The sequence below is a fragment of the Anser brachyrhynchus genome, assembly GCF_964034855.1.
Source record: "Anser brachyrhynchus genome assembly, chromosome: 14".
NCBI lineage: Eukaryota > Metazoa > Chordata > Aves > Anseriformes > Anatidae > Anser > Anser brachyrhynchus.
The window spans coordinates 18,861,821-18,880,595 of NC_137709.1; the positions used below are offsets into that span (position 1 = coordinate 18,861,821).

At 37.2% G+C, this 18,775-nt stretch overlaps 1 protein-coding gene across 3 annotated transcripts in view; it reads right to left on the reverse strand.

Moving 5' to 3' along the window:
- The window catches only part of GABRG2 (gamma-aminobutyric acid type A receptor subunit gamma2), a 75,307-nt gene extending 56,753 nt beyond the window's left edge, over nucleotides 1-18,554 (reverse strand). Inside the window, exon 1 of one of the 3 annotated variants that reach the window (XM_080555003.1) lies at nucleotides 16,916-18,554. In XM_080555003.1, the coding sequence (XP_080411129.1) occupies nucleotides 16,916-17,022 (107 nt within the window). In that variant the 5' untranslated portion in view covers nucleotides 17,023-18,554. The remainder of the gene's footprint in view (nucleotides 1-16,915) is intronic. The other 2 variants (XM_080555001.1, XM_080555002.1) reach the window with 2 other exon arrangements.
- Between the last annotated feature and the right edge of the window lie 221 nt (nucleotides 18,555-18,775).

Genomic DNA, 18,775 nt, shown 5'->3' on the forward strand with positions numbered 1-18,775 from the left:
TATCTAATCTTGGAACCTAATTGCCTAGGAACCAACGTATTTTCTTACTGTGAATGTGCTTTTAGCTGAAAGGTGTTGGGGAAGTTCTATCAACTGTTCTTGTAAGTGTATATTATTTTTACAAAATAAATACTCACATAAATGTGCCTAGTTATTTGTGTTTGGTGAAGAGTAGGCATGATTGTAAATGGCCTTATTATGAAGGAATAAGCAATCATTATCTGTGTCTTACTGGAAATAAGGTTGCATTGCTGGGAATCACACTTCCATTGCTCTTAACAGACACATTATAGCCCATATCTTTGGTACATCAGGTGTGTCACATAAACTTAGAATGACTGGGGAGCCAGGCAACAATAAATTTAAAAACAATATGGGTTTATTTATTCATTCTGAGTATATTCTCATTTCTTCCTTCTTTAAGATCATGGAAGTATCATTACGGACGTGTCTGTCAGATAGAAAATGTGTCTTGAAGAGCGAGCTGAATGAACAGCAAGTAGTTGCTTGATACACAGCTCTTTAATTAATTCATCATGAAGCTAACTCATTCACAAAATGAGTATAAGCAAATAGTGAATATTAAACTTTTATTTTTTAACAATGCTTTCGATTTCACTTCATTTTTAATGCACGGTAACACGTAGTAACCCATGCAATCCCGCTTAAACCAGCTTATATCATGCAAGACGCTGTTTGCACTCATACTCATAAAACAGACTGTGCAGGGGTGGATGTGGAGTTTAGTCCTGATCACAGGTTAGACATGTGATACATTAAGAATGTAAGTAACAAGTTAATGTCTTTATGTCATCTGCATAGAAGAATAGTCAACAAGTGTGCCTGATTTTTTTCCCTATGGAATGCATTCATTTCAATAAAATGGACTATATCGGTTTTGTTATGAAATTCCAATAGAACCAGCCACCAAGGAAAGTCCAACAGGATGGCTCAAGTCAGGGTCTCTTTAATTTTGTAGAATGTATGAACATCCTAGCTTCTGGATAAGGATTGTTAGCACTTCTGCTGTCATACGCACCTAGACAGGTATATATAACCTTTGGCCCGGTCCCTGTAGAGTAGCACCTGATTTTACAAATCTCTTCCTTCGTGTTGGAGCTGGAACTCCCTAGGAATAAATTTTTACACTCACACCCCCCCACCCCCCCGCCAAAAAAAAGGGGAGGGGGGGTCAGAGTGTAATCCTATAATATGGTTAGAACTATATTTCAGTCTCTTATTAATAAACAAGAAATGATCTGTCCCACTCAGAGGGGATGGCTGGTTACGTTTCTTCCTATCACTGAAGGCAACAAAAAACTTCAGTTTCCAGTGCCATGTGAGAAGAGAAACGTAACCTTTTCCCATTGTATATGATGTCCAATGCTATTTTGCAGTGAAGACCTGATACATTCTTCATATATTTTTCACATAAATTTTTCAATGAAATATTAAAGAAGAAAAACTTGCAAAAATGTTGTTTCTTAAGCCCTTCCAGTTTTAAATCACTTTACAGAAGAAAATCATGTCCACAAGCATTCACAGGTCAAGCTTCAGTATATGTCAGAAGAGAGTGGTTATCATTACAGATCTGCAGCAGTGAGAGATGTAAACTAATTTTCTATTGGTGACTGTGAGCAAACAGAGTCACGAACAGAGGAAAAAAAAAAAGTCTCTGGACTCTCATGTTCAAGCTTGTAGCTATTATGGCAGGGACTGGTTTTCAGAGAATTTTCAGAGCAGCCAGGTTTCATTGCGCAGGATCTGACACATATACAGCTGTGCAGAATTCCTTTCCCTCTTTGCACAGTAAGAAATTATTATGAACCCAAGTTTCATTTCTGCAGGGCTGCAGTTCCCAGTGAAGATACAAAGAATCCCTTAGTGATTTGTCTTTTGGACAAACTCAAACCAAGTGCAAGGAAAAACATTTGGTTCAAGGGATTAGAACAGTTGTTCCTCCACTTCAACACCAGAGCACTTCTGAAGGTGAAACTTTCTGGAGACCATCCTGGTGATCTCACCCTGACACTGAAGAAATGAAGAAAGAATCTAAGGCTATCTCAGGCAGTCTCACTTTCATTAAAGGTCCTTTAAAGCTGTAATGTGAAAGAATGAATATTCACTAGTGTCCTGGTTCCAGTTAGGACAGAGTTAATGTTCCCTCATAGTAGCTGGTAGGGTGCTATGTTTTGGATTAGGATGAGAAGAGCGCTGATAACATGCTGATGTTTTAATTGTTGCAGAGCAGTGCTTACACCAAGCCAAGGACTTTTCGGCTTCTCGCTCTGTCCTGCCAGCGAGCAGGCTGGGGGTGCAGCAGGAACTGGGAGGGGACAGACCCAGGACAGCTGACCCAAACTGGCCAAAGGGGTATTCCATACCATCTGACGTCATGCTAAACAATATATAGGGGTGGCTGGCCGGGGTGGGGGGCCGGCTGCTCGGGGATAGGCTGGGCATCGGTCAGCGGGTGGTGAGCAATTGCATTGTGCATCACTTGTTTCTTACATATTATTATTATTAATACTATTATCATTATCACTATTATTATTATTATTGTTATTATTATATTCCTGTCTTAATAAACTTTCTTTATCTCAACGCACCGGCTTCACTTTCCCGTTTCTCTCCCCCATCCCAGAGAGGGAGGGGGGAGGGTGAGCGAACAGCTGTGCGGTGTTTAGCTTCCAGCCGGGTTAAACCACAACAACTAGAGTCATCAAAGTATCCAGACTCCATGGGCATGGGAATCGTCATTCTGTTGTGCTCAAAATCTTGTTTGTGGGCAAAAAGGAAACACACCTTACATAGCAAGCCAAGAATTTATTGTGATTATAATAGGAATCTGAACAGTCTGGCAAGAATTGTTAGTAGTCCAGATGTAATTATGTAGAGAAAGAATATGTTTTTGCAGAAAAAGTTTCAATAATAACGATACAGTTAAAGTTGTTATATACCCAGTTTTTAGTTTCTATGCCTCTTCCTGATGTTAGGCTCATCCTTTCCCTGCTCCTGAGGTTGGTGGTTTCATAATGGTGGTGGTGAGGTCTTACAGTGAGTTGCCACTGTCTGGCATCTTTTGCTGGAAGGATGGTCATGTTGATAGTTTCTTCCTTCTCACCCCAAGGTCCACTTGGGATCATTTTTCTCTCTTTGCTGACATGCTTTTAAGTCTTTGTTCTTCCTTCACTGGTCTGCAGCTCCACATTATATCCAAGCTTACTATATAAGTTGACCTTGTTATACTATTCTAATACTATACTATACTAATATACTATTTCACGATTCCTTTTATTACCTTGAAACCACATTTGTCCCACTCTGTGGCTCTACGGCCTGTTGTTAGCAATGCCAGGGTACAGAAAAAGATGTAAAACATGTACTTTGGATATCTGTTACATCGAAGGAAAATCTTGCTATCAATTATATTCAACTTTTTATGCAAGAACTTCATTTTTTTTCTGAAAAAAATGCTGAACTCTTGATGATAACTAATAATAATAAGATGACTCAGCAACTTTATTTTAATGAGAAGAAACTGATTATGGGTTCACTCAGCTGTTGTCTTATTTCTTTCTTCTTGTTTCTTCTATCAGTCTCCAACAAACAAAATGTAAGGCACATAATATGCAAATTTTACCTACCTCTCAAGTTTTTGACATTTGAGTGGGTTGGGCATAATGATCATTGCAAAGCCTATCTTCCCATCCCTTATGTTTAAATGTGACTATTATCGCTAGTCAAAACACCAGGAAAATAGGAGAAATTTCTATTTCACACACATACAAACATATACTTCACAGACTTTTCTTTCTTTCTTTCTTTTTCTTTTTTTTTTTTTCCCAGAAATATTTTGATACACCTTTTTTCATTCCCTGTCATCAATACAGTAGGATTTTATTTTATAAATTGTCATTGCACTGATTATGATCAAGGAAGTCTCTCTTTGTAAAAAGGAATTAAATTTTTAAAGGGAAAGCTGCTAGGAGCTTATTTTAGAGGTAGAAGATAGGCATAGGGAAAGATGGATGCCTCATAATTCAAAAACAGGGCAGGAATCGGAACGATAACTGAGTATGAGCAGAAGCTAAGAGAGTTGTCTGAGTGAGTTTGATTAATGTGTGGAACTGGCTACGAGGGTCAGAAATAGCAGTAGATGTAACCATGACAATATTCCAAAAACATGCCTAGGAAAAACTGTGTTGGGAACAAAGATGATAGGGTATAACTATTACTGATATATTTCTGAAATTCCTATAGGATATAAAAACATTAAGGTCTCAGAGATGTAAGGTAAATGTCAGGTAAATAGACTTTCAGAATATTTTTAGCAATAGAAAGGTACAGAGTGCAGAAGATACCGCAGAGAATGATGCTAAGTAGAGAAAGACCTACAGAAGTGAAAATTTATTCTTCAGTTTGAAAGATTACATAAGAGGATATATATTTTTTTTTGTCTTCACTGTAGCTCTGTATTGTGGCTAAATCAAAAGATCCACTAAATGTGCTGCAGAGCATTTTTCACACATAAACCCAAACATCCGTATGTTCAAGGCCACAAGTTCTAGCACCCAAGCAGGTTTCCCTGGTTCTTTCTGAGAGCCCTATGGAGCGTTCACTGTGGCCATGACAGCGATAAGTTTTAAAACTGAACAGATGCAAAACCTAGCAGTGAAAGGCAGCTGCTATCATCTGATTTTGCTTGCTCATTTTAAACTAGTCCATTCCCAGTTGTGGGGTCTCCATTTAAGAGCAGCAGATACAAATGGTGACACTTATGGGTGACGTACTATTTGTGAGCACTGAAGCTAGGTCCATGGAGATAATTTGGGTATCAGCACAAGCATCATATTATCTAAGAATAAGATGCAGATGGGTTTCAGAACCCATTTTCTATGGGTGCAGAGAAGGCTCTTCAGTAAAAAATGTAGAACACCTGACAACACAATGGTGATTCAGAGATCATGTGTGTACTTTTCAAACTGCATGATCAAGATCTATTTAAAAACAGAAAACAGGCTTGAGCAGAAGCCAGATGGGACCATCAGGTGAGGATGGAGACCTGAAAACTTGGAAAGAGGGGAAATCCCCAAAATTAGCAGAACATGAGCAGAAGCTAAGGAGGGATGGAGATGTTTTACTAATTATAGCATATTTTCCACATGGCTAAATTCACATTCACTTTTACTTGCTAAAGTTCCAACAGCTTTTTATGAACTATGGATTTATGCAGAATATCTTGTAGGGTATTGAGAAGAAATTTCACCGGAAGCCAGCAAAACAAGACTTTTACATGCAGTTTGTTCTCCTGAATTCCTAGGGAATTTGGCAAATACACCTCAAAATATTTTGTTAAATGAAGAACAGGTGCTGTTCCAAGACTTAAAGTTTTCCAGGAGACATAACTGGAATACATTTAACTGGCAACGTTGGCATTTTTATATATCTCTGTCAGATTTCCTGGGATTATGCTCTTCACATTGCTTAGTATTCTGGTTCTTGTCCAGAAAACCATGTCCAGAAAAACATAGGTAACAGCCACTCTTTCCTGAGGTGTCATTGGCAGACACAACATCTCCCTTAAAAGAATACATTCTTCACGTGCTCTTTAGAGTTTTTGCAGGTAAACTAAAATAAGAAGTCCTATTTAATATATGTACTATTTATGATTGAACATAATTTGATTATTAAGCTTCCATTTCTTTCATTAAATCTTTTTGATACTGTTTTATTGAGGAGCTCAGAGCATTGTGTGTGCAGGTAACAATTGCAGATAACAAGTGTTTCTCATTCTTTAATCTGAATACATATTGCAGTGAATTTAATCACCTCTGCTGCTAATCTACTACAGTGAGAATAAAGAAATACTGCTTTGGGTACCATAACAGAAGAATTGATTTTAAAGATATAGTAGGTTTCCTTTCTTTTTTTCCTTCCTTAACAAATGTTGTAATTAAAGCTGCAAATTATTTTCTGTTCTAATACTCTCTGAAGCTCTTCATACACTCAGAGCATTTTCAAAGTTCTCATGTGAGCTACAATTCTTGGTTTCTGGCCAATGAATAATTTTTTTGCAAAACGTAAAATAAAATCCACTTTTTGAAATCTGTAAGGCTAAAATTATTCCTATTCCCTTTTAAAATCATATCCGTATAGGGTTTGTTTTCACACATATAATCCCTAGATGACTGAGTTGTAAATTCTGGAACTCATAAAAGTAACCATTATGGAGACAGAGTAAAGGGTTAAAAGTGGTTGGATATAAACAGCAAATAGTAACTTGGAAATGTTTCATTTTATTATTGAGAAACTGAATCTCTCTAGAGGCCATGGCACCATAGAATCACAGCATGGCTGAGGTTGGAAGGGACCTCTGAAGATCATCTAGTCCAACTCCTCTGCTGAGCAGGACCACCTAGAGCACATTGCCATGTTGAAAGACAAAAGGAATGCTGTCCTTACTGTGGGAAATAGAGGTATCTTAGCCTTACAAATGTTTTGACATCAAGGAGGCAGAACTGTGGATCTGTATCATGATAATCAGTGGAAGAGAAGAATATTTTCACGTTGCTAATTGTGGCCTCTTAAAAATTGTGCTCAGATCCTGATTAGTTATGCTGGACCTGGAAGTTAAGAATTTGCTCCTAAAGATTTGTGGTGACTTAATCCCATGTGCTGCATTAGAGATTTAGTAAGGTTTTAAGTCATTTTAAGCACATACTTTAAGTCTTTAAAGCAGCTTACTAAGGTTTTTGAGCTTTTACTATAGAAACCAGGGAGAGAAAATGAAAAAAAATATTAATGATGTAATGCTGATTGTCTTTGCCCCAAAGAATTTACAAATATCAGTATAGGTTTATTTACTATAATGCACTCTTTGGCATTAGTTAATTATTTTGGCCCAATAAAAGAGCAACAGTATTTGTGATTGTCCTCTAAGGACAATCCTCAAAGCATTTTACTACTGGCAAACTTCCCCTCTTCCAAATCCTCCCCTTCCAAGAAAATGGTGATTCCTTTACTAACCTACGAAATGAAAGCGTAGTACACAACGAGATTTGGGTTCACAAGCCTCACTGGCTGTAGGAGCAAAATGCATCATTTCAGTTATTTATATGGAAGCAAAAAGGTGTCTTTTCAGTCTTCAGGTTTACCTACTAAGACAGTTCCTGGCAATGTAAATATTATTACACAGATAACATGCCTCATGTCTTCCAAACCCTCTTATCACATCACCACTTCTTCAGCTAAAGTTGCTTACTGTGGTAATGGATTTGCTTTGCTTCTTTCTCCTTTTCCTGCATAAATGTGAGCTACCATCAACTTTCTCATTTGTTCTTATTCCACAGTGGCATGCTCCCTTCCCTCTAACATATACTTAATACAGGTATACACAGCCTAATTTCACTTAATAGAGAAGGTTGCCCTGCATTTTGTCTGTTAATTTGATCATAATAACTCACCCTTCAGAGTCCTTGAGCTGGTTTCCTATCTGCAGTAATGCCAGTCTTCTTGTCAGTATCTTCAAAACACAGTCTAATTCCAGCCTTCATTTCCATATATCCTTCAGTTCTGCCTCCTATTCACAACAGCCTTTCTGGGCTGATAGCTAAAGCCTTTATTGTCAGTAGGAAGTCCCTCTAAGAGCTATCAGAGATTCATCTACAGAGATTCAAGCTGACTGTAAATTGAATTGTATATCAATTATTTGGTGGTATTCTTCATTCACAGACATCTGTCTGTTTGCCTTTAGTGTGGTATCTATTTGGGCAATGGTTTCTCAACTGTTTTGAAAATATTGGTCTTTACTACAGATCAGTATGAGCCAATGACCTGCATATAGAACTATATTATTGGCTTTTATTTATTTACTTATTTTGGTCAGAGGATTACCCTTCTGCACATGGAGGCAGTTTGAGTGCCTTAATTTAGGTAGAATGGCTCTTTGGCCTATAAAAGCAGAAATCAGGATAGCAAAAGAGGAAAGATGATCGACCTTTATGAACCTAATGAACCTTAATTAACTGTGCTCCCTTGACTCCATCACTATTTGCTATATACCCAATTGAAGTCTTTTAACTGTTAATCTACTGTGTGAGGTCTTTTGTGCCTTCATCAGTGCAAAAAAAGCAGAGTATGTCCTATACCTCCCTTTTACAGGTTGTACGAGAAATGACTAAGTGACCAATCTCATAACTGACTGATATGAACATAATTTAGACTGGTTTGGTAGCTTCCTCTGTCTTTACTAACCATACACATGGATCATTGAGTGCCAGAAGTGCACCTAATAACATATTGAATAGTATATTGATTAGTTTAATAAGGTTATCTAACAAACATTACCTCATTAATATTAATTAGCTGTTTTTATCTTTCTTCCTCTTTCTATCTCTTTTTCCCCCTTCTCTTGAAAAATAATATGAGACTTTTTTTTTACAGGATGAATTAAGTGAAAGTGCAATTCAGTAGGTAATCCTCAATCTGTTGCAGCAGGCAGATTTCTGTTTCTATCTGAAGATATCTTACTACAGATTAACAAAAGCTTCATCTGACCAGAACATGCTATTTGTGTTACACAATACAGCACTGAATCACTATTGAAGGAAAACAGTTTCTCATGTCACCCAGTGTTTTCCAGGGAATTCTGTCAGCGAGTTATTCTGGGTATGCATGAGAACCTTTATAAGACACATTTCTCATCAGTCTATAGAACCATAACTATTTTTCTGTTAAAAAAAAAAAAAAAGGAGAGTTCAAACAATTTAAGATGATAAATGGCTCAGAGAACAGCTAGACTTTCATCTCAAGGTTTCACACCAAAGTCCAAGATGGCATTCAGTGAAAAATAGTTTCATACATGATTACCTGCATCATTTGGAATAAGCTAATGCAAGCACAAAAAGTAGATATCTTCTTGTTCCATTCCTTCAAATGCTCATTGTTAGCCTTCATTCCTTTCAGACACTTTTATTTCCATATATTGATGTTTTATTTATGGTAATAATCTGCATATGTTGGTTTAGGTTGTGTAAAAGTGCTTTTTCTTTAATGTTTTGCTGTCTGTCTGTGAACAGATGAAAGTTATGTCTTGTAAGAGTAATATTTAGTTTCATATACAATGGCCAGATTTCACAGTTAGGCCTACGCATTGTGTTGTACATTACTGATTATGTGTGAAAATGTCCTTCAACTAAATCTGAAAAAATATAACTGAGCCTGTAGATAAGAAAATATGACTTACACTTAAGTGAATTTCTTTCTTAAAGATAACCATTTGTTGCATTGGGATTCTTGTATAAATTAGTGAAGTTCTACTACCTGCCATTGCTTTGGAGATATAAGAGGTTAAACTAATGATTATTCTGGGTCCGATCAGCTATATATCATGCCAGGTCTTTTGCATCTGACATGCCAATAGCAGAAACTAAGAGCAAAAGATTGGGGCAAGAATATAGTAATGCTTTTCTGGTAAAATCTCTGCTTCCAGAAACATGTAGCTGGAGATTTCCTGTAACGAAATCTTGCCACTGAGTTCAATGCTCCTTGATGTACTCTTCTTGGTTTTGAACCTGTGCAAAACTTTAGGCTCTGCAGTTACCTCACTGGCTAGAAAGGTAAACTTTCCTTAAATTTTCACACAGCTGATGATAATTTATTCGGGCGCTTTATAAGAGAAAACAAATAATGCTTCTGTAGTGAACTTCCTTCTGGTTGCTTAGGACATCATATGAAAATGCATTATGCTGTTGAAGTAGTCATTTATATGGGAAGGTGTTTGCTAAATTTCTCTTCTGCTTATGCAGTCACTGAATTATTTCTCCTGATGGCTTTCAGCAGCATTAAAGCCTCCCTTTTTTGAGAGTAGTTGTGTTAAAAATACTATCCAGTTATATAAATAAGAGGATATCACTGTGTGTCAGACTGAATACCCAATATTCAGTCTGATGAGACTCACATATTAATTTCCTGGCACAACTGTACAAATAACCCAGAATCACACTTGATGATTTTCACCCTCAATAGCTTTCTTTGATCTACCACCTTCAGCCCTCTTTTACCTCAGTTTGTCTCAGCAAGCTGGCAGGTGCTGGGACTTGTGAAAATATGTACCAAGTCCCTCTTCCAACTCTTCTATGAAGGAAGATGGAAAAAATGATAGTTTTTATATAAATTTCTCACATTGAAGTAGATGATTACACATTCTGTTATAAATGAATTTCTAACCATATGACAAATTTAAAAGTAAATATTATTTTCTTGTTTCCAAAAATAAAATTAAATGATATTTCCTCCACCTCCTGGCTTATAGCAAACCTTAATTTCCTCTTAATCGGAAGGGTCAAAATTGCAGGTTACTTCTAGACCTAACAGAAGAAAAGATGGACTCAATTCAAACAACAACAAAGCTCCTACTGACTGCACTGGAGCTCTTCTGAGCCAGGAGCTCACCTAAATACCTGTAAAGATAATATGCCCCTCTAGGTGTATATGCTTGGAGGATTCAGACTCTCATGGCCTGCTTTTTGATAGCATTATAATGATCTGGGCTATAATCCAGAATCAAATGGAGGAATGTAATATGTACATTAAGTTTTAAGTCATTAGAAGTCACTAATCATGTTGAGTCTAAAGTCTAAAATCAGTGAATTTAGAATGGACCATTTAAACTGTTCCTTTTTCATATCACTTTTATCCTTCAGCTAAAATAGCTCTTCACCTTTTCACCTTTTTTTTTTTTTCTTTTTTTCTTCATGCTATGGATATATTCACTATGGTTAATCATATTCCTTAAATTCATTAGTGCTCAACAAGTTTAGTTTTAGTCTCAGTTAGGCTCAGTTAGTCTCTTGAAATAGGCTCTTCCTTACCTCATAACAATAATATTTATCTGACTATGGCAATGGATTTCTTTTTCCTGCAATTTGTGGTTCTTTCCTGTTACTTTCTGCAGTAATTTAGTCTTTTAATTCATTATGAAATGGATGTTACTTTTTCTAAATAAACATCCTCCACCTTTGCGCTCAGAAGCATCTCTCTACTTGCAGTAAAGTTACTTGGATATCTATTTCTATCATCCATTGTTACATCTATTCTAAAAAGAGATAAATATACATGCATCTTGGTCTTTTACTGCCGCAAAGTCTCCCTAGCTCTTGTGCAGAACACGAAAACAAGCTCTGCTCTTCAACAGAGAATATCATTTATATCCAGAGGGTCAGGACAAAACCTATGTGAGACTTAAGATCAATGTGTGCTATAGTTTGTTGGCTGAAATGGAATGTTAAGTTTAAGCTGATCTTCAATACAGAATGAATTTCACCCTGGAAGACAAACAAACAACAACAACAAACATAGCTATTGTAAATCAGTTAGCTGGAATGTAGGTTGAGAGCTTTCTGCAGAGTAAAAGCACTATATAGTGTAAGAAACACTTCTTGAAGATTCTTCTGGAGTTACAATTTAACTTTGGGCTATTTCCCAGTTCTTAGCTCTAAACACATTACCTATAAGAATTCATACTCTGTAGGTCCTGGCTTTTCTCTCAGCAAGAGACTGACTTCATTTGGTCAAGCGTTAGTGAGAAGATTAAACTGGGTCCATGATATGATGAGATTTCTAAGACTGCAGAGATGTTCAGCATTAGCTGTAGGATAGGGTGTTGATTTCTCAGTAGACATCACAAGGAAAATGCAAAATCAAACCTTACCATCTGTGTCAAAGTGAATTTATAGTGCAATAAATGTCCATAAGGAAAGTACAACACTAGATAAGCTATGAAGCATCAAAACTAAAAAAAACTTCACTTCTAACATCTCTACGTCAATCTTTGTGTGTGTGTGTATACCAAGCCCAAATCCATATTAAGTGAGCCCTCAGCTAGCATCGTACTCTCCCCTGCCATTCTGACATAACCTACCTGTTCTGTACAAGACTGAGTGGGGCTGCAGATGCAGTAGTTTGTAAAGCAGCAGTTCAGACCGCATTGATGATGCCGACAACCACAGTACACTCTAGGTATTCTGTTGCATGTTTTCAAAGAACTAATGAACTATTACTTTAATACAAAGTTTGTATCTGGGAATGTATAAAAGTTTTATAGTTTTATATATAAAGTTTTATAGTGGCTGAACAAAACAAGGGAAAGGTACAGGGTGCTGAGCTAACAAAAAGGGGTTAGTGCATCTCCATGTTGCAGGAAAGTGCCATTTGGAGGTCTGGACCTGGGTCCTTAAGCTGCCTCTTCTTTGGAGATTACTTACATGTTATCTAATCTTCTAATAACTCATGCTTTTAAGTCATGATTCAGTTCTTTTTTGGAGCAAGTGGTGGTCATTACTGAGGTACAAAAGTGTTTAAACATAGTGGGATGGAGACCTGCAATGAGTTTCCTGCGACCAGATATGTACTTCCTTTGCCTTCATACATTCACTCCTGTCAATCTTCTTTCCTTTTAAATTTTTGGACAATGTTACAGAGTTTCTTGACATATAACAACTGAACAAATATATCCTCAACAGGAAAACAACATGATCACAATTCAAATCAACAAGGTATTTTTCTCCAGATTAGCACTGAACTAGAACAATTTAAATTCATGACCAAAGACATGGTTTAGATGGCCACTGAGAAGACACATAATATGAATTCCATGGTAAATATTACAATTAAAGTTTAGATTCATTTCTAAAGTTGGTGCTAGTTTGTTTATTTATTTATTTACTATTAACAAGTTTTACTTCTCAGATTTTCAAGGATTCAAACTTTTTGAAAGGCTTTCTAATATCACTTTGCATATTCATCAGAGTAATTTGGAATACATGAATATTAGCATGCAAGTTATGGTTAAGTGGAATAACCAAAAACCAGAAGTTAATTAAAGGGTTTAATACACATTTCCAAACCATTATATACTTGCAAGTAGGGAGAAAATATCTACAATATTTTATGCTCCATTAAAATTACTAGATAGTGAGAATGTTATTTACATGTTCTAGTCTGCTTTATATCATTGCTTTTTGCAATCTTTTTATTAGAATCATAGCTATTCCAAATTCTTTCTCTAAATCAGTTTGTATCCCACCATTACAGCTGATAGCTGATAAAAGTCAGGAATGCAGTATGGCTATGAAAACTCAAAGACAATCTCACTCTCCTTGCTACCCCTGAATTTTTCAAGCAGAGTGCAGGTCCTGTGTCCATGCAGTCTCAGCTCTGCTGAAACACACAGTGGTATATAGGCCAGTCAGCACTAAATCTGCAATTTCATAGTACCATAGACAAGGATAAAGTCATCATTTAACAGCATTTAGATTCACAACTTCTGTTGTGGTGCTTCTTTACAAGGGACTATTCCTTGTTGAGAAATTGTCTCTTGCTGAGCAACATCATACTCCAGTAATGCTCCAGGTGACTTCCACAGGACCTCTGACTTAACAGAAGTGCTATGCACTGCATGAAAGAATTGGAAGCTAGTGTATGAATAACTACATCTGCAGGGTTGATACCAAACTGATGTTAGCAACCTTTACAGTAATTCTAAATGACTGTTCAGCTCAGGGATATTCATGCCCCTTTTAATCATTGTTATTATATCATGTATCACACAGTGCAAGAAGCCACCTGACACTGCTAGTGCTTTTCAGGAACAAAACAATTTTATTTAGTTCCATGCTGGGTAATTTGCTAAGAAAAATACACTCATTCATATATGCACCTAAGTATTTTAGAGTTAAAATGATTGTCTTGTGCTTTTTTTTTTTTCCTGATCATTCTTGACAGTTTTCAATTTTAGTTATTTAGTTGTAGCATAGAAACATTGTCATTCCACTACTTGGGCACTTCCAAGGAAAAAAAAAAAAAGTAGTCAGTGTCCCAGCATCTGGGCATTACTCTGCACTGTGTTCATGTGATTTTTGTTGACAATTTGTTAAAGCTAAGGACTAGACAAAAATAACAAATAAAACCCATATGCAAACAGTGCACAGGGTATAGCTTTCAATCTATCTGGAACTTTGCTGGTAAGTGAGCTCTATTACATGTAATATCCATTAATTACCTATGTAGTATACAATAAGTTTAATCAAATATTATTTCCAATTAAACCCTATATTGATATGTGCAAATATTAAAGTATTCTATGTACATTTTTAAAATGTTGTCTCAAACCCAGTATTATGGCGCACAGACATTTGGAATTTGGTTTGACTAATTTTCCATGAGTGTTTCAGTCAAAAGGATGGGCTGCACAGTGCTGTTGCACTGGTTTGAGTGATAGGATGATGGGGGAACTTAACTTTATGCAGTGTTTGCAGCACAGTTAGGAACTTACGAAATTTTGAAAGAAACACTTCCTAAAACTGTAGTGTGCAGAGTTGTAAAGATGTACTGTGTGAATGTGATGAAACTAATGATATAAAATTTCTGTAAAGGTAATGTACTGCTGTGCTATAATGTGACATTTATTCTGAATTGATTCAAATCATGGTTTGTTGCTTTCAGTGATACCTGAATAGTGCTCTAACTTTCCTCTTCTTTCTCTGATCTTCTGAACTATCAACAATTGTGAAACAACTAATTTCTCCAGAGAATAACTTTTTGTTTGTATTGAAAAGGGAAAAACCTCTGCACAAAATTAATAACCAATTTATGTTCAGCTACTTTGATCAGATTCTGCAAATAGTTAAACTTCTGTGTGTACTGACTGTTGTCAACACATTTATTTGCACACATAACATGGAGCACATGTTAGTGTTCAGTTACACTGCCCTATAAGAATTTCAATGTCCAAGACAAGTGACACATAATACAATTATATTGCCCTCTGTCTGAAGTGTTTGATGAGTTTTTAAGAAAGAAAAGTTTTCATTGTGGCTATAAATAAACTTTCCTAACTCTCTCTCGGTCCATGACTTCCCAAAGCTAACACTAAGGTTTCTTCCACAACAGGAGGAGAAGGGTGTTTTGATTATTAGAAATAAAATCATGTTTTCATGTTGACCCATTGAAAATATTTTTGTAAAGCACTAAAGAGAATTTTCCCCTGTAATTGTAGCTCCTTAATATTACTTCTCTGTCTATATTTTTCCTTAAAATATGATGTCAGGAAGGTGTCAGAGGAAACCATCTTGGCTATCAGATGGTTATGAACAGAAAACAGAACCTTTTGATGAGCTAAAAGTTCAATTTCTACTATGAAGAGTTTCTTTTAAAGCTTATAAAATAATTTTGGCAAAATTCTGTGGCTGAAAAGTGAGCGAAAAGAAGGAAGTGAATTAAAGTAACTATCAGGGATCATTTTAGTGGAAGTTTTACGGTAAAATAATCTGAGACTTTGTCTGTGTAAAGTGAGCGCTTTCCAGTGGGAAAGAAGGAAGAATTACACAGGGCAATACAAACACAGGTACAGTCACCTCAGCTGAAGTCCTTAGGCATTATTCAGGTGAACTGCTTTCTTGAAATCCAATAAAAGCTCACTTTCCATTGCTTTCTATTCACATAGTAATCATAAAGAATTCTTACAAAATCAGACATGCCTTATGCTTGTCTTACTTCTGACAACAAGGTCTCTCTTCCGGTAGGCTCACTAAGTTTTATTTCACTTTCTACTCCATTTTCAACCATTTTACATTTAATTTTAGGGGAATTCTTCACAAAGTTATTTGTTTGTGATGAAAGCTACTGTAAAATCCAGCAACTTTTAATTTCCCTGGCCAGTATTTTTTGTCTTTTATTTTGCTTGGAACTAAAATCCTACATCTGCAGCTACAAAGTTCATTTTTTCTTAAAAAAAAAAAAAAAAGGCAAACAAAATGAAGCCACTTTTTTTTTATGGCAGTGTCTAAGGAAAAGAAGGGGAGCAGAAAGAAGGTAAATCTGAATGAGGAGCCTCTATGACTACAGCATTAATACGAGAAAAAGGAGTTGGTACTAACTTCTGTAGCGTGTATAAATGTCAACACGGCTTGTGCAGCTGTGAGGAAAAGTCTATTACAACTTGAAAGACCAGGTACTTTACAACGTAATGCTACTTGCTCATCTAAACTGTTAAATGTACAGAAATTTTTGCAAGAATGCCTGGTTCAGCATATTGCTTGGCACTGCAGCAGTACTTACTCTCCCCCTCCACTTTCTGCCCATCCACATATAAACTCCTTCTTCGTCTGCTATTTAGATTTTTACCTCTTTACATTTATGTATACAATACACACATGCAGCATGCTTGCACAGGTTGTCTTCAAACAGTACATGTGTAAGCATGTGGGGCTAAATGCTACTGTAAATATTTGTCTAATCTGACCGGCTATGTGATTTGCACACTCTATTACATCCCACTGCTTGTTCCATCAGCATTAAAAGCATCTCAGTAACCAGCAAATGCAGGCAGCAACTCACTGCCTGCCTTCGGAGGTTTTGCAGAGATCTGCATCCCTGTCCTTGGTCCTAAATCCTTGCACTGGCTCCTTACAGAACAAACATACAGCGCTTCGGAGCCCAAAGCCCAGGCACGGCCATGATGTGGCTGCTTAGGTGGAAACAAGCGTGAATGCACGGACATTCTGCTAACAAAACACAGCTGCATTATAACTCCATGCACTCTAGCAAACAATAATTCAGAGGGAGAAGGCTTCATTAATATGGCACCAAATTCCATGAAACACCCGGCATGTACCACCATCACACACACCCGCTGCTCACACTCCCTGTCCGTTTCAGAGCAACCACAATTGTAAGAGAAATAAAACATTATAAGATCTCAACTGCTAGGAGATAGATGAATGTAATGTCACTATCTAAACCTCCAGCATTCTCACTACAGCTCTGCGAATTTGCAAACAGCATCTTCACCCCCAGCCCTCCTCCCCCCCCCCCGCCCCCCCCCCAACAAACAGAATCAGAAAGCACATCTTACCACTGGATGAGAGAGAGGAACACAAGTGCCCACACCATCATTTTGAGAGAAAATGCAGGATTCAAGAGTGCAGTGCTCCCCAGGCTTGTTGGATTTGGAGGAATCATCTCTTTCTTTCTCCCCCCCCAGCCCTGTTTTTTCCCCTTTCCTCTTGGTTGCAGATGGATCCGTCCCCTTCTTTAATTTTTTTTTGGTAGTGGTTCTCCCCCCCCTCCCTACCAGGTCCCGTCAGTGGGATGATACATTGCGCCCAGCTGCGGGAATTAATATGCAGGGGGGGCAGAAATTAGATCTGCACAAGCCCTTTGCAGATATAATCAAAAAACGTCAGCTCAGGCAGCAAGCAGCAGCTTCCAGATCTAGGGCAATAATATAATTGGGAGAAAAGAAAAGAAAAGAAAAACCGCACATACACAAACACTCACAGAATAAAAACAGTTAAGGGAAGGAGAAACACATACACATGCACACATTTACAGAACCACTCACATACATGCAACAATCCAATACAGCAGTAGAAAGAGTAAATAAGAGAAAAAAAGAAAAAAGAAAAAAAAGGGGAAAAAAAAAAGAATGAATAAAGCAATGGAGCTTCTGCCTGAATGCAGATTAACTCCGAGGTCAAAGTGGAAATGATGCACTCTGCTGCAGCAGCACAGATTAACACATGCGTGGTGTCAGCCGTGGTGCTTTTTAACCTTTGATTACACATATGCAGGCAGCCTGGATTTTCGTTTTGGAGGCAAGAAGGATTTGGCAGGCATAAAAAGGGAGGTTGGAAGGAAAAGCTTGCCCTATGCTGCTGAGCATCCTCATTTTTCTAAACAGCTTGGAAATCGTGATTGCAAAGGGAAAAAAATAAAAGGATGGATCGGGGGAGTGGAAAAGGGAGGGATGGTTGTTGCTAAGTAACTCAGGAAATGGGGAAAGCAGGATTGGTGGAGTCAGTATGAATGAGGTGATTTAGTGTGTGATAGGATTAGGGAGAATATGCAAGGTCTTCATCTCCCCTCCCCCTAATAAAATCCGGCTAGACCAACACAGGAAATACTTCCTGGACAAAGGGGAAACACTAGATGGCTATAAAAGCTGGATCTTGCCAAGTTTTGGAACCAGAATCCCAGGTTCCATTGTACAAACATGAATTTTAGCTGCTATTAGGGCAATGAAAAAAAAAAACAAAAACAAAAAAAAACCCACAAAACAGAGAATCTCATGATTTCGCAGAGGCAGAGCACCTCATTCTAAAACAGGCACTTGGACCATGACCCACACTAATAAATTTTGGACCCCCGATTTTTTTTTTTTTCTGCCTAAAAGCAAGACAAATATAGACAGCATTAAGCTTCCTCAAACCTGCTTACAAACCAGAGCTTGGTGTGCAAATATAATCATCAGGAAATGGCAGCTGCAACCTGATACTGTTTCAGTTCAAAACCCACCCCTCTGAAGCTCAAGGGAGGAAAAAAAAGAAAAAAAAAAAAAGAATTCTTTTAAGGAGTGCTCAAATGGAGAGCAAGTGAAATGCTTCTCACAGAATAAAGGTAGCAACATTTCCATCTCTTCTGAGAGTAGCCTGAACCAAATTTGACACTTGGACCCTGCTCAAACCTGCCAATACTTGGGCTAATCTGGTAACTCCCAATGTCCAAATGCAGAATGTAATTTATCCGTCAAAAACAGATAAGTACACTAGTTGCCTTCCTAGCGTCTCAAAAAACAAATATCCAGCCTTCAGCCATCACATTTAACTACAACAATAAAAAGGCGATCAATGTTATTAGTTGAAATAAATGCATCTTGGAAATGGCTATTATCTTCTGTGATAATTGGAGCCCATAGCTAACACTTTCACTGCAT